Genomic DNA, 14,856 nt, shown 5'->3' with positions numbered 1-14,856 from the left:
ACTAAGGCAAAGACCCTGAAGATCGGGGGAACTTTAGCAATTCCAGAATATCACATGCGAGGAACGTGGAGCCAAGTCAAAAAATTGGGGTAGTTGCTATCAAGAATCGATCGAGAAGACCTATGTAACCTATCATTTCATCTGTACAATCCTCAATTACAGAAGCCGTAGCCCCACGAAAACACAGCTTGAACTCAATTTTCCCCTCTTTCGTACTAATATTCCAAGGGAAGCATTCAGTTATACCTGCTTGGCCTCATACTTTCCACTAACGAACTTCTTATGCGTGGCGACCTCCTTCCACGTCCCTGTCGGTGACACGGTAGTTGGACTCATCGTCTCATCCGCGAACGGATCGTCCTCTTCCTTATCTTTGCCCTTCGAGGCTTCGAGTCTCGATAAGCTGATCCCGCTACCAAGTCCTGATGCTGTGGGGCTGTTGATCTCCCATCTCGCTTCGATGTGGCCTGCTTCAGGGACGGCTCCCTCAGTACCCACTAATCGACAGATAATCTTGTGCCATTCGTTCGTAAGGGTCACGTCTCCAAGACGCCAGTATACAAGAGATTTCTCCTTGAGGTGAGTACCTGTAGGCTTCGTTTGGCAGGCAGAAGCACGCGCGCCTTCGTACATTGCAACAAGAACAAGATTGTTGAAAGTAATAGGCCCTGTGCCACATGCTGGATTGAGGCTGTACTCTAGAACAAGACCCAATTTATCGGCTCCTTGCTTTCTCCAAGCAACTTTGAGAAAGAGAGGACCATGAGTAGTGATGTCCGCGTCATCAATGTGGACTCGGTAAGTGAAGGCTGCTGATGGTTTTGATGAAAGGGAAGAAATATCAATCGCAAATTCGTCTGGCTTTTCCTCAGATACTGCGTTAATGAAAGTCCTGTTAGGCCCAATAGCCTCCAGATTTGGAAAATTGTCTATCCTAATTGTCTCAATCGCTACGGTGCAGTCAGTAGCAAGATCAACGCGCTCAATACAGATGCAACTTACAAGAAGGTGTCAAGTCATCAGATGGGTTGTGACTTAATGCGATTTCACCACTGATCTTCATTGACTTTGTCTCTCCGTTTTCAAACGAAGCACTCACAGTCTCAATTATAGAGGCATTGAGTCCTGGTTCATGCATGTCCGCATGTTTCATGGTTGCATGGTTGGTAAGAGAATGCCCTGAACGAATTGAAGTCGTGTCGGAAACACTTGGGGCCCCGTGGTTTTCTGATAATGCTGCTAATGCTGCCGCCCTTCCTGCTGTGATTCCAGGAGATGGTGGTATATTGCTGTCTGGGCTCGCAACGTCAAGAGAATTCGAAGCTGATGGGAGGTACATAGTATTCCGTACATCTCTCCGGCCCCTAACAGTGCCCGCTTTGCGATTGGGTGTTTGTATGGAAGCAGACCTCAAGGTATTCGCGACGTTGGACAAAGCTGCCTGAGCATCAGCGTCTTGTTCTGGAATTGGCTCTTTTCGAATGTCAAGCTTGAATTGGGGTTGGTCGTTCTCTAATGCTGCATCACTTTCTGCTTGCGATATTGGATCGTTCATGGGAGCTGGGACACTGAACCCTTCAGAGTCCTTCTGCAGCTCAGGTACTGCCTTCAAATGAGATGGCGGTGGACCTGGAGGCGGCTGCACATCTGACATATCAAAGATGTCAGCTGCCGAAGGACCATTGGCAGAGGATCTTCCAGCGACAGAATCCGCAATAAACGATGACCCTGCGTGGCTGTCGGGTGCTGTGCCATTCGTCTGTTTCGTTGGACTGGTGGCAGTTGGAGATTCTGCGAGGGAGGATAGGCGATTGTCACGAGGAGGAGACTCTCGAAGATTGTTTGAAGATGTTCGAGGGGATGGACTTGGACGCCCGTCTCGGCTAGATGTTCCACGACCGAAAGGCACAAATCCTTTATTTGGTGACGGTGCACGTCCAAAGCCACCATGGATACTCTGCCGACGCCGTCCAAGCATTGTCCCAAATCTGCTCTTTAGTTTCGACTCTTTCTCCTTCCCTTCTTTCGATTCCATGGTGTCTTGTCGAGCTGTCTGGGAGTGCTCACTCTGGTTATCTGTATGCGTGGATCTAGGAGTCATAGGCGGCGGAGGGAGGCTTGCATTGCCAGTGTTCTCAGTTCCAACAGACGACAATTGTCTTGCCCTTCGTTCTGTGATAGGCAACCCTGACACACTGGCTGCAGCCCAATTTCGGATCTCTTGACTTGTATCAATTTCCAGCAGTGAAGTCAAGGTTTCTTCAATCGTTTTCCGGTTCCGCTCAACCAGGTCCGCTTCGTGAGTCTCGTACTGAGTGAGGACATCTCGAAGATGATTTAACCGTCGCTCGTCCAGTGCTTGTAGGTTCTCCATGATAAATGGTGCTTGCGATTCCCACTGTTGAGTAGCCGTTTGAAGTCTCGAGGTAGCAACTTCTACTTTCTGGGCATTGGCTTTGCCTCCCTTCTTGTTCAACTTTTCGGACTTATCCTGGGCATCTTCTAACTCTTTCGCCATCGAATATAGGTTTCCTTGTATTGTCGTTATCCCTTGCATCTCCCTATTTGTAGATGAGAAACTTCGTAGTGGCTGTTCGACATCTTTGTCTATTCGATCGGATAGCAATGCGTGCGATTTTGCGATCTCCTCCGTGGACTGGACAATCCTTCGCCATGGTGATTCAAAAACGCTATGTCACTCTTAGCCTGATCCATATAATGCCCACATAGTGTATCGTACCCCAATTCTCCGCCAACTTCTTGCAATGGCTTCCGCGCGAGTTTCTTGAGACCGGACACGTATAGCTCTTCGACCTTGCGACGTTCCTAGCAATCTGTAAACACGATATTTCGGAGCCTTCCATTGTAGGGCCACCAACGAGCAACCAATCTGCGATCTCCGAATTGACCTTCCCTATCCTCTTTACGCGTTCATTGAATTTCGTAACGGCACCGGCAGGTTGCAGCCGCTCCTTCGCAGCAGTTAGCAGTGGCACCGAGCCTCGACAATCCGAGGTATTTTGCGACAGGGTGCTTACCAGCATGGCTGGATATTCCTGCCGCGACAGCGCTTCCATGATAGCTGTGTTTCACGACACTATTGAGCGTCAGAGGTAATTGCGCATAATAATAGATAATATACAATAGACGCGATGTCGTTGTTGTCGTGGAATGCACAAGGAATGACATCGACCGCGAGCTTCAATTCAAGTGCTGCACGAGCGAGAGAGTTGACTGAGCAAGCGGCTCTTTCCAAGCCAAGCGGATCTCCGGTCTGGAGACATCCCTGCCATTATTGGAATCATGCATAAAATAGCACAATTTTTCACAACGGCCACAACAAAAGCATTTCAGCGTGGACGGTTTTTCTTTTGATAACCTCAATCGAACTTATCTAATCAATCTGTCTCACTGCTGGTGATGCTTTGTACTTTGCTCTACTCTTTACCGTTTGGTCAACCGCAGTAACTTCATTGTTTTGATGATCGCAAGGACGACACGACCTAAAGAGAACAAGTCATCATCCGACGAGGACTATCCCGGCATATCCGGAATGGATCTGAGGTGGCAGAGATGACCTCGGCAGCTAATTGGAGATCTGATTTGAAGGCGACGGAGCGATATGACAATATTGACAGACTGTAAGTGATGAGGTCAGCATGGACAACACAGTTCTGACTCAAATCATGACTACAGTAGACAGAGCATTGAAGCTCAAGGGCTAAGTGCAACAGGTGCTAGTCATAAAGCAGCCTTTGAAGCAGAGACCGAGGCTTATAATACATCTAAAACGAGAGTAAGAGATCTTGAAACATATATACTGTCACGTGCTGCCTATTTTTTTCCCTCCCATCGCTCCTACTCAAGGTCAAGAAGGCTCATGAGTCCATGCATGCATGATTATAGAGTCTCGCCGATGTACGACGTTGCCTTTTTGACGCCAGAACTTATCAAGATAGCCCACTCTTGGTACGATTTATCACACTCATCAAGTGATTAACACCATACCATCAAACTTCTGCAACACAATCTACTAGCTATTTCCAAATCAGAGCTGACAATTGATAGAAAGAATACGATGTAGCCTGCAAAGCCCTCATCGAAGCGACTTCTGCTACTCTGAATATAATCGATGAAGAGCCAACTACGCCCGGGATATCGATTGGACCATATCCTCATTGCCACCCCATCGCCGTTGGCCTCGTCTCAGAAGTATACAGAAACAAAACTCTCGCCCTAAAAGTCATCACCGAGACCCGAAACGTCGAGCCTCACAATTCCGATGTCGAGATCAAGATCCTGAAATCGCTCTCGCACCCTTCAATCATCAAGCTGAACTCGACGTTCAGAGACCAAGAAAGACGACTAGTCCTCGTGTTCCCATACATGCCTCTCAACCTCGCCAAAATCATCGCCAATGGCCCAGTACCTCCAGCTGTCACCAAAACATGCTTCCACGATCTCTTCTCCGCTCTAGTCTATCTGCATGAGCAAGGCATTATACACCGAGACATCAAACCCTCCAACCTCCTCCTGTCTTCACCTACTGGACCATCACAGCTGTCAGACTTCGGCACTACCTGGCACCCTTCAATCTCACCTCTCTCCTCACTTCCTGAACCTCCAGAGCACAAAGTCCTCGAAGTCGGCACGACGTGCTATAGAGCCCCAGAAACACTATTCGGCAACCGTGCCTATGGCACAAGTCTCGACATGTGGGCTGCAGGAACAATGTTAGCTGAATGCTTGAGAGAAAGTAGAGACCCACTTTTCGAGAGTCGAGAGACGAGCGAGGATGGCAATCAGCTTGGTCTGATTCTAAGTATGTTCAAGACTTTAGGTACTCCGACTGAAGAGACTTGGCCTGAAGCGGTGAACTTCACTACCCCACCTTTCAAGTGGTATCAAGAATTTCCGGGAAAGTCTTGGGATGAGTTGCTCCGTGGAGTGGGAGAGGTAGAGAAGGACTTGGTTCGGAAAATGGTTGTGTATGAAAGTGGGAAGCGGTTGACTGCTGCTGAGGTATGTGATTCCTATGTCAGCGCGAACAGTCTCCCTCCAAATTCTGGGATCTAGAAACCAAACATTCATACACTTAATCATCTGCTAATCAGAATATCTACAGGCTCTCGAACATCCATATTTCACCGCATAACATCAGTCGTAGAACATTGCAGTTTTTGAAAACTACGAACCATCATACATCGCATTTCTTCCCTCGACTCCTTCACAAGATGACATTTCAAAGTCTCCAAAGTCAAAAGATATACTTTCAGTGGAGTAAATAAAATAATGGCCGTCCTAAAATCCAAATATTTTGATGACGCCTTCTGCGTAAACTGCGCAAAACGCGCGATATGCGCTCAAAGTGCATTCAGTGCTGTAAGCGAGATTGTCATCTGCAGTTTCCCTTCCAAGCATTTTTCTTGCCTTTTTCTTTCACTGAGCTTTTCTGTTCGCTGATCTCCCTTCTGTGGCCTTTATTAAGTATTGCTAATTTCTAAATAATTTCTAAATCATTATTCAGCTTCTATCCCATATAAGTCCTTGAGTACCTCCGTTCTTGTTTGGGCCCTGACACCATGCAGTAAAGAACCAGAGAGTTAGGAAACACATGAGTGGAATACACCTCATGGGTTGTCGTTTTACTTAAACGGGATTGTTTTGTTGCTTTTATTGTCAACTCTTTGTTGATTTTGTGATGTTTGGAGCAGCGTTGGTATCCACGCCAAAACATAGTGAGTGTTTGGTTCCGGTATCGAGAAGTTGAATATTCTATCTAAGTCTGGTTCTTGGAAAAACAAGTTTCGGATGAGTGGCTAGAGTGTTGGCTCACACTTTCAAAGTCTGTCCAGAGTCTGTCCAGTCATGAGAACATCTGTTCAGTACAAGTCGTGATCTTAATTTAACTTCTGGTAACCCACCAGCCTATAATCTTTCTCGCAGCCAAATTCAAGGGTCACAAGCATTAATCAAAGCACTGCACAAAGCTAATCGAGAGGGACAATCCATATGCATTGTTCAACTACCCACCCTCAAAGCAAAGCCATGCAAGTCATCACGCATGATTAAGTCCCCATACCCATATCGATGAGACCACGATTCAGCCCAATCCCAAAGTATCCAGCAAAGCAACGTAGGTACCAGCCCACACCCAAAGCAAACTTCCCACCAGCCCTCTAGCTTTTAACACAGAAGCATTCCGAACTCGTGCACTGTCTTCCATCCGGAGAACCAGGAGCGTAGATATTGCCATTGGAATCGCAATAACAGCCGATCGATGCGCAGTAGTCAGTGGTTCCGGCAGTGCACTCCATGGTGACATCACGCTTGAAGAGAAGATTGGCGGAGGCTTGGTAACCAGCGGCGGGGATGGCGAGACCGGAGGTGATGAAGGTGAAGATGAAGAGGAGGGTAGTAAGGAGAGTCTGGGTGAGTTAGGTTTGAACTTCAGAGGAGTAGTGAAGACGAGTTTTGAGTTCGGAAAGCGATTTCTAGGATGAGGACTTACGTTGAAGAACATGTTGACAGTTGATTGATGAATTGTTGTTATTGGAAGGTCGAAGATTTCTCGGAATAGGTTCTTGAGGAGATGGAGAGCTTGAAGTAGTTGGTCAAGGTGGAGTTGAGGTCTTGGCTGAGGTAGAAGTGTTCAGTTTGTGAATGAAGAAGCTTGAAAGTAATTGATCGCGGTGAGGAAAAGAAAAAGAAAAGAATGAGAGCGAAGGTTCTTTTATAGACCGAAGACGAGGAGCGAAAGCGGTTCAATTCACTTAAGCGAGATGAATACAGACTTAGCGAATGCCATCCAAGAAAAGAAAGAACTCAAGCGAAATCGCAGCTTTGCTTTCTTTGAGTCACAAGTCACAAGTCACACGCCCCTATTCATCACATGGTTCCACGACTGGTCAATTTATCTCCTACCAAGAAACGTTCCTTCCACTCTTAGCACACGCAATTTGGAAACTTCACATGCATACTTCAGAATCGAGGTTTTTACACAGGAGGCTATGGTAGCCCGAGAATTGTTCTAAAGGAGTTCCATGCATGGTTTAATGAGGTTCTGTGGTACGAAAACACAAGTTCGAGGAGCTTTGGGCGTACTTAGACTCCAACTTCCTGTCGTGTAGCAGCCAATCTCTGCCATGCATAACCGTTGCCGTCTGCCATTTGAAGTTGGACAATGGGACCCGTTGGATACGAAGTCGGTTTTCAGAATGCAGAAAACTCAAAATGGACGTGAACTCGACAGTCTTATCCAATGGCGATCAGAATGGTCTGTGCCTTGCCGTGAGGCTTTCTGCAACTTGCCTTGTGTTCGGATCATACGGTTCCGAAGCTGAGAATTTGCTTTTGTTTTGTCTATCGAGAGATATACTCTGATAAAATCATACTGGGAGTTGCGACGTTATGTTCTCCATACTCATACATGCGCCCGCCACTTAGCCAACTCAATTGACACAGAGAGGGCAGCAGGAAAAGACCTCCGCTAGTTCATCCCAACCTTGCCCTTGAAACCTAGGGTATCAGTAAATTGGATTCTCTTCCAACACACGCTCCACGACCTCCAGCAGCTTTCCGTGAACGCTCGGTGGAGCAGCCACCACTCCCCAATTCCTCTCTAATTTCCTTCCAACCCCAAAGTCAAACCTTGTACCATTGATGTCCGTCAACTTCCCACCAACTTCCTCGTAGATCAATTGACCTCCAGCATGATCCCAAACAAAGCCGCGATAGCTCCTCTTCGGCGGTATCCTCACCATGCAATTCACACCTCCGAAGGTAAGCGCAGCGTACTTGACGTGCGTCGACCACAAATCTACCTCATCGGAAGTCTTGAGCCCACAAGCATCCTTGACCACCAGATAGATTGGTTTCGAGAGATGATCGCTCGCCATCGAGTTCACATACTTCAACTCGCTCAGATCTTCAACGTCTCCCAACTTCTCCATTTTCCTCGGCTCGCCCAAATCATCCTGAGTCATGATTCTCTGATAAGCACCTTGACCCTCCACAGCCGACAGCAAAACGCCAAGTCCATCCCGATCCACAACATCTTCTCTCACTTCGCTACTCCCCGATTTGATATTCGGACATCCCAACACTCCAACCTTCTGACTCCCATCCACTACCAGCGCCAAAGAAACCGCATACTGATTCCCCGTCAAGAAGCTCTTCGTCCCATCAATAGGATCCAACATCCACACTCTCCCCTTTGCTGTCTCCTCCTTCCCACCTAACCCAATAACCCTCAATAAATCCTCCCTACTCCCCAACCTCGGCACCTCATCACCCTCAATCTCCATCCCATCAACAAGGGCCCACACCCGCTCAAGAAGCTCTGGTGAAGACCGAAGCATAGATTCATCTTCTTCTCCCACGAAAGTGTCGTCGGGGAAGTGGTGATGGATGGCATTAATGATCATCGCCTGGGAAGCAAAATCCGCGATCGTGACCGGGTCTCCAAATTCATCTTTCTCGAGCGAGTTCCCTTTCTGTTGAATAATAGATTGTACCGAGTTCGTCAGGATACTAGCATGGTGCACTGCTATTGAAGCAATATGTAGTTCTTTTGCATACTCCATTTGATTTGCCAGCTTTGGAGGGGAATGTGCGGATCTGAGAAGTTGTTTGGGCTGAGCAGTGTTGTGATTATGTGGTATATAACAAGCCCCGGACCAGTGTTGACTGTTGAGAGTGTGACTGTGAATGTGTTTGTGTTTCAGAAGAGTCACTTCGGATCTGCATGGTGAAAGTTCGGGCGTTTGAGAACTCGGGCGGGTGAAAAATCGGGCGGTTGAGATCCGCTTCCTCACGGGCGAGCTACACGTGATGGCGGTGATTGAGCGAGCCCCTATCTTCAAGCGAGTGCGGTGTAGTTTGTGCATGTTGTTTAACCGTGCTGTGAAGATTTTCGATGCATCTTGCAAGTTTGGGAACTGGAGACTTGAGGATGATCAATAGAATGTGGCTGTTTCAAATGAAATCTTCCAGCTACAGTACCGATTGGTTCATGGGGTTCTGTGGCTTTGACAGGTCACATTACAACCACTTGCACTTTCTATTCTTGCACATATACTTCGTTCTGCAGCACAGCGTTTTCAAGATTCATTCCTTCATATATTTTTCAAACATCCCTCACAACTTCCCCTCCCTCTCCCTCTTCAAAGCCCTAAAAGCATTCACACACCCCACAATCAACGCCCCCTCATTAAACCTCTCCGGATACCTCTCCAGCATCCACCCCGCCAACTCCCTCGCATCCTTTGCTCTCCCCAACATCTCCTCAAACGTCTCGATATAAACCCTTGTAGCAGCAAGATGATAGCTCCCATCCATCTCACTCGCCCTCTTGTGTCCCGGCACCACCATCTCCGGCCCCAACGCCCCGACCTTGCGGATAGACGCTATCCAAGCATCGCGTTTGGCGCGCGTATCGCACTCGCCCAGCATCTGGTGCACGGTGCCGTACACAACGTCGCCGCACACGGCGAGCTTGAGGGACGGTACCCAGAGGATGGTCGAGGAGTGGGTGTCGGCTTGGCCGACATCGATGGCGTGCAAAGTGTGTCCGTCGAGATCTATTTCTCCGTTTTCGGGTAAGGGGGTTGCGAGGATGAATGGCTTTGCGATTTGGTCTGGGAATTGGATTTCCCATGTTTTGGAGAGCAGTTGAGGAGTGATCTGTTGTTTCATGTGCTCTACGGTTCCTTTCGTTGCGATTGCTTCCGCTTCTGGAAACTCTTTTAGTAAGAGAGGCAGGCCGAAGAAATGGTCGCCGTGGCCGTGCGTTATGTATATCTTGGTCAGTTTCTTGGTAGGTATGGTTGCTTTGATCCAGGTTATCAGGTCCGTTGTTTGGGAGATGGTGATGGGAGTGTCGACTAGGATCGCGGAGGAAGGTGAGTGGATTAGTGTGCTAGTGATAGGTGACCAAGGTCCGCCGACGGTGCCATTGGGCTTCTTCCAGGGAATGGGAGGGGAGACATAAACGTCTGCTTTGAGGGAGGACATTTCTTGGGACTTGTGAGATGTGGGTGAACTTGCCTGCTGGCTGGATGCTGTACATCTTGTACTTTGTCCACGCAACTTGAATAGCCGACCTGAGGTGATTACTGAACCTACACCGAGGTAAGTATTGAAGCCAATTACAAGATCCTGTTAACACTGGTTGGAATTGAACGAGATAAACAGCTTCACGCAAAACTAAAAAGGCAGAGATGATAGGTGTAGACAAATTTCAGACATCACATTTTGGTCTACTTGATTATCAGCTTTCTCGAGCACTTCCTTACAATGTCTTAGTGAGCATGAAATTCCAGTTGTTGCCTCGGACTCTCAACTCCTTCTCCTTTTATCTTCAGCACAGATAATCTCCTGTCATCTGTCTCACACAAAAATGCTGTCCGCATCTAGCCCAAAGAAAGCGTCCCAGGCTTTCCAAGACAGGACTATCATTGAGCAGAACTTCCTTCCAGAATCTCTCTATCATGAAGTATAAAACATTCACACCCAAAGACATCCTACCCATCCCTAACCAATCTCTCTCAAACCAACTAACCCACAAAAACCACCCTTCCACGGCCCTCCCTCCCTACAACTTCGCCGGCCCCTTCCTAACCTTCGCCCTACTCCCCGTATCAACCTCCACCCACCACGGAAACGTCGGCGGCGCATCCTCCTCCACCGTCGCCTCAAACCTCGGCCTTCTCTTCTCCAAAAAGCTGCTCACTCCCTCCCTCTGATCCCTACAATTAAATTTCGCATCAGCCTCTTTCCCTCTTTCTCTCCCCTCCCTTCCCCGTCATCAAGCTCACTCACCGATTAGAAAACATATGATAAAGCACCGCCGAATCCACCAAATGACTCTCCTCCGCACTCCCAGGACCCCTCCACATCAGATTCCGATTCAGGAACCCCGCCAAGCCACTCGTATGCTCGGCTATCTCTGTCGCTAATTCGATTGCCCTGGGCAACACCTCGTTCGCATCTTTAACAGTTTCTTGAAACAGGTGTCCGAAGTGTGGCGACGTAGGCGGGAAGACGGCGCCTGTTGTGATCAGGTACATGGCTCGCGAATACCCGATCAGACGAGGTAGGAAGAAGGAGGATGCGGATTCCATTGTGATGCCACGGCGGGCGAATACGAAGCCGTATTTGCTGGTTTCGTGGGCAATTCTGTTTTTGTTCTTCTTTAGTCTCCATCCTTCTTTCTTTATTTATTCGTACAAGAAAGAAAGGAAGGAAGAAAGGAAAGAAAGGAAAGACACACCTGATAGCAGCAGGTAACACCATCGTCATACCCACACCAACAGCACTCCCCTGCATAGCGGCAACAGTAGGCTTCCTGCACCTGTAGATCGCTAACGCGACCCTCCCTCCTCTATCTCTGTCTTAACATCTCTCTTCTTCGTCAGGGAAGGAGAAAGACATACCCATCCCTATGATCCACCGCCCTCTCCTCACCCCCCTTGAACCCCCTCTCCAGATCCGCGCCCGCGCAGAACGTCCTGCCGGCTCCTGTTAGGACGATTACTTTTACTCGCTCGTCGACGTCTAATAGTGGGTAGATCTGTTTATAACATTACCTCCACCACAAAAACAAGGGAAATAGGAAAACGAAAAGGAAAGGGAAGGCAATACAGTCTCAAAATCCCCCATCATCTCCACCGTAAACGCATTCTGCTTCTCCGGCCTATTGAGGCTAACGACCACCACCTGCGTCGCAGTAGGAGATCCGGGCGGGTAGTGGGTGACTTTTATATGTGTTAAAGGAAGGGTTTCGTAGGTCGTTGGGGGAGAGAGGGGGGTTGGTGAGGGGATCATTTTTTTTCCGAGTTGCTTTTATTTTGTTGGGTGGATTGGAAAATAGGTTGGTTGATACTTGTTGTTGGAGTTGAGGAGGAGAGCGGACGAGCTACTGTATATTGTGAGATGAGGCCGAGGAGTATGTTGAGTAATCGCTGGTGTGATGGCGGGACTCGGGTATGATGGAACTAGAACTGTCAGCTGGATGCGGGGTTAGCGGGACCCCGCGGTTTGGGATTATGGGGGATTTTGTTTACTTACTCCTATCTGGTGGGCGACTATTGGTTGTTTCGGAACGAGAATCAATCGGCTGCAAAGCTCGCTACTGGGACGGTTTGCTGGAACGACATAGATAATGAGGGACTTGTTGACCTCAGTGAGCTTCGGAAGTTGGAGAGAACAAGAACAACGAAGAGACAAAATGGATAAAGAAATATGATACCCTGATTTGAGCTGATAGTAGGACATGAGAATTTTGATATTGACCATCATAGCTGAAAGCTAGATTCCCTCCCACTCCCCCAACCATATCCAGCACCCCATCTGATGAAACATCATCAGAGATCCGTATCCTTCCCAACGCCACAAAATCGATAGACATGAGACATGTCAACGCCTCAAGAACGCCCATCCCCAGTGCCACAACGCCACGCTGAATCGCAGGAAAAGAAAATCAACCTCACGTATCCCCAATGTCCTTAACCATGCCAACCGTATATCTACCATCCCTGCCCAATAACACGACTTCTCATATACTCCTCCAATGTCTCTCCTCCGACCTCCCTCGACACGCTAACCTCTCTCCGGACCGTCACCACATCTGCCCTTTCCACATCAGTGTTTTCTGTACACCCACTCCTCTCCGAACCATAGCTCTTTTCCGGCAGATCAGGAGTATTGCAAGTACTCTGTTCCTCAATCGCCTGGGATTTCAGTGCCGCCTCGTCTGTATGAGTATCGGGATGTCGAGAGCGTGGGAGAGTGACGTGGTGATTCGTGGAAAGGGTACGGGAAGAAAAGAAGTTCGGAACGTAGCGTGCCCATGAGGAGAAGTTTTCGTGTGTTTGACCAGGACCGGGGTCTGCTCGTTGCACCATATACCGGGAGAGTACTATAATTGTCAGGATCTATGAATACAGCCAGCGAGCCGAAGACTGGGATCGAGGGCAAACAGGAGTACATACTTGGAAACGAGGCACCTAATGTGTACATCAATATTTCAATATCGCACATCATAACAAATGCGGTTTCTTGGTAGAATGCATTGTTGCCTTCCGCGGTCCGAGTCTCGAATGCGCCATATATTCCGATAGCACTGAGGGGAATTAGCATTGCAACGTCTAATTGAACAATTGTACTAACCAGGTAATCGTGCCGAGTAGTGTAGCAGCAAATACCATCTTCAGGATCCGACGCTCATGGGTTCGCAGCTTCAGTCGCTTCAAGAATTGGACAGGTACGCTCAATATTGCGAGATCAATCGGTATACTGACGCCAATCCATACTGAAAGGTGTTAGCAAGAGAGCCACACGTATTGATAGGTCACTTACGGTAGCGGAATATATCATAGTTAATACATGTATTAGTTTGAATACTCCAGACAAAATTGCTCAGGAACGGTGAACAATCGAATAGCCATGAGAAGGACATTGTCAGTCCCAGACTAGCAATGAGGGTACAGAGTCCATAGACGCAATATGTCGAGGATTTGTGGTGAATGGTCACTAAGGCCAATGAGCGTGCTGTACCGAACGAGGATGAATTGACATACAAATTTGGAGAAAGCAAAAGCAGACGGAAAGCTTTATACTGGTTACTACGATATAGTATCCGACCCAGCCAAGCATGAACTATCAATGTCAGCGAAATGTCATTGTAGAGAGGCCGATAACGTACATGCCAATGCATGGGTCTCCAAGATTTCGGGACATTCCTCATGTAGAGTCCGCTTCCATAGGCGTTCGTCCCAATTTGACTGGCAGTAAATGGAAGCAGAATGAGCTTCAAAAAGTTAGTATATGGAATCGTTTTAAACTTTCAATGTCGCATACAGCAGCAAAAAGCATCCATCTATCGTCTCCACGGAATCGCTTGAGTTTGGTCCATCGATACCATACTCGAGATACAATCACAATGACTAGAAGTTTGTCAGAATCAAGAATTGTCTGATGACGTACACAATTGTAGATAATCTTAACAAGACTCCACTTTCGAAAGCATGTCAATGACAATGAAAGTAATCTTACATGACAAAGAATTGCACACGATGATCGTCGCCAATTCCATCCGTGAATGCCAATGTGGTGCCGCCGCACTGGGATCATACTGAGCAACGAAGTCTGTACCATTGGTCACCGTCCCCGTCAAAATCACACAAGTACCACTCGGCGAACACGAAGTATCGTTCGGCATCGCTCACGGCCGGCTTCTGGTCTTGAACCAAATCGTGAACTTCATATCAAATCTGAAGCTTGCGCATACGTTGGAAGAAGAGTCTTGGCAACTCGCCATCTCAAAATGGAGGGATCGTGGTGATATGTAGGGCAGGAAGCACGCCAGTACGTATTAATATCAGCATCCATGTCAGAGCGATAACGTGAGAACCCATGTGGGTGGTTCTAAGCGAAAGCCAGGGCTAAGCGGAGCGGAGTGCGGGAGCCACACCTGAGCGTACTGTACGAGCGTACAGCGAGACAGCTCAGCTTTGAGTGGTAAAGACTGCCACTGGACGCATCTCTAAAGGGCTGCAGCTGTCAATTCATTTTCTCAGACGTTACCAACGTCTGCCCGTAAGCGCTGTGGCATTACTTCAGGTACCCAATATTAAAAGCTGAGATGAGGATAATGATTCTCGGAATACTGTACACTCTTGGCAACGTTGTCTTGATGAACACGGCCCAAAGGGCCAACAAGTTTGTGGCTTGCTGGCGTGGGGGACCAGAGAGATAAGCGGGTGAGAGCGCTCTTCGCCAAAAGACGCATAACGGAGCAATGGAGGAGGAGGAGACGTAGCCGCCTACAGTAGACTGGCTCGTCGTTGGTGAGGT

General features: G+C 48.1%; 7 protein-coding genes across 7 annotated transcripts; 1 reads left to right on the top strand and 6 right to left on the bottom strand.

The window, feature by feature from the left end:
• Positions 1–170: 170 nt before the first annotated feature.
• On the bottom strand, positions 171–3,211 carry LY89DRAFT_646059 (uncharacterized protein). The gene is made up of 5 exons (XM_018211905.1): positions 3,039–3,211; positions 2,880–2,972; positions 2,741–2,826; positions 1,003–2,690; positions 171–950 (listed from the first exon to the last, which is right to left on the bottom strand). The coding sequence occupies exons 1-5, from the start codon at positions 3,075–3,077 to the stop codon at positions 241–243; spliced, it is 2,616 nt and encodes an 871-aa protein (XP_018071337.1). The 5' UTR covers positions 3,078–3,211; the 3' UTR covers positions 171–240.
• Positions 3,212–3,573: 362 nt separating this feature from the next.
• On the top strand, positions 3,574–5,155 carry LY89DRAFT_733974 (serine/threonine-protein kinase csk1; the record flags this gene model as incomplete). Its single annotated transcript, XM_018219861.1, has 4 exons — positions 3,574–3,641; positions 3,697–3,796; positions 4,069–5,022; positions 5,126–5,155. The coding sequence occupies 4 exons, from the start codon at positions 3,574–3,576 to the stop codon at positions 5,153–5,155; spliced, it is 1,152 nt and encodes a 383-aa protein (XP_018071336.1).
• An 879-nt stretch (positions 5,156–6,034) lies between these two features.
• LY89DRAFT_684967 (uncharacterized protein) lies at positions 6,035–6,564 on the bottom strand. Its single transcript, XM_018214993.1, has one exon. It carries the CDS (start codon positions 6,521–6,523, stop codon positions 6,104–6,106), a length of 420 nt encoding a protein of 139 aa, XP_018071335.1. The 5' UTR covers positions 6,524–6,564; the 3' UTR covers positions 6,035–6,103.
• Positions 6,565–7,244: 680 nt separating this feature from the next.
• Positions 7,245–8,940, bottom strand: LY89DRAFT_684965 (carbohydrate phosphatase). The gene has a single exon (XM_018214992.1). The coding sequence runs from the start codon at positions 8,886–8,888 to the stop codon at positions 7,527–7,529; it is 1,362 nt and encodes a 453-aa protein (XP_018071334.1). The 5' UTR covers positions 8,889–8,940; the 3' UTR covers positions 7,245–7,526.
• Positions 8,941–9,078: 138 nt separating this feature from the next.
• Positions 9,079–10,244, bottom strand: LY89DRAFT_684964 (Metallo-hydrolase/oxidoreductase). The gene has a single exon (XM_018214991.1). It carries the CDS (start codon positions 10,012–10,014, stop codon positions 9,139–9,141), a length of 876 nt encoding a protein of 291 aa, XP_018071333.1. The 5' UTR covers positions 10,015–10,244; the 3' UTR covers positions 9,079–9,138.
• Positions 10,245–10,594: 350 nt separating this feature from the next.
• On the bottom strand, positions 10,595–11,859 carry LY89DRAFT_782205 (ClpP/crotonase; the record flags this gene model as incomplete). The annotated part of the gene is made up of 5 exons (XM_018222557.1): positions 11,644–11,859; positions 11,436–11,572; positions 11,273–11,383; positions 10,822–11,178; positions 10,595–10,748 (listed from the first exon to the last, which is right to left on the bottom strand). Exons 1-5 carry the CDS (start codon positions 11,824–11,826, stop codon positions 10,595–10,597), a joined length of 942 nt encoding a protein of 313 aa, XP_018071332.1. The 5' UTR covers positions 11,827–11,859.
• A 652-nt stretch (positions 11,860–12,511) lies between these two features.
• LY89DRAFT_68688 (uncharacterized protein) lies at positions 12,512–14,338 on the bottom strand. The gene is made up of 7 exons (XM_018215383.1): positions 14,056–14,338; positions 13,861–13,946; positions 13,706–13,810; positions 13,581–13,659; positions 13,360–13,533; positions 13,171–13,312; positions 12,512–13,123 (listed from the first exon to the last, which is right to left on the bottom strand). Exons 1-7 carry the CDS (start codon positions 14,219–14,221, stop codon positions 12,724–12,726), a joined length of 1,152 nt encoding a protein of 383 aa, XP_018071331.1. The 5' UTR covers positions 14,222–14,338; the 3' UTR covers positions 12,512–12,723.
• Between the last annotated feature and the right edge of the window lie 518 nt (positions 14,339–14,856).

This window comes from Mollisia scopiformis, assembly GCF_001500285.1.
Source record: "Mollisia scopiformis unplaced genomic scaffold LY89scaffold_12, whole genome shotgun sequence".
In the NCBI taxonomy this organism is placed as follows: Eukaryota; Fungi; Ascomycota; class Leotiomycetes; order Helotiales; family Mollisiaceae; genus Mollisia; species Mollisia scopiformis.
Note: the sequence above shows the minus strand (reverse complement) of the source record. Positions and strands in the feature narration are given on the sequence as shown.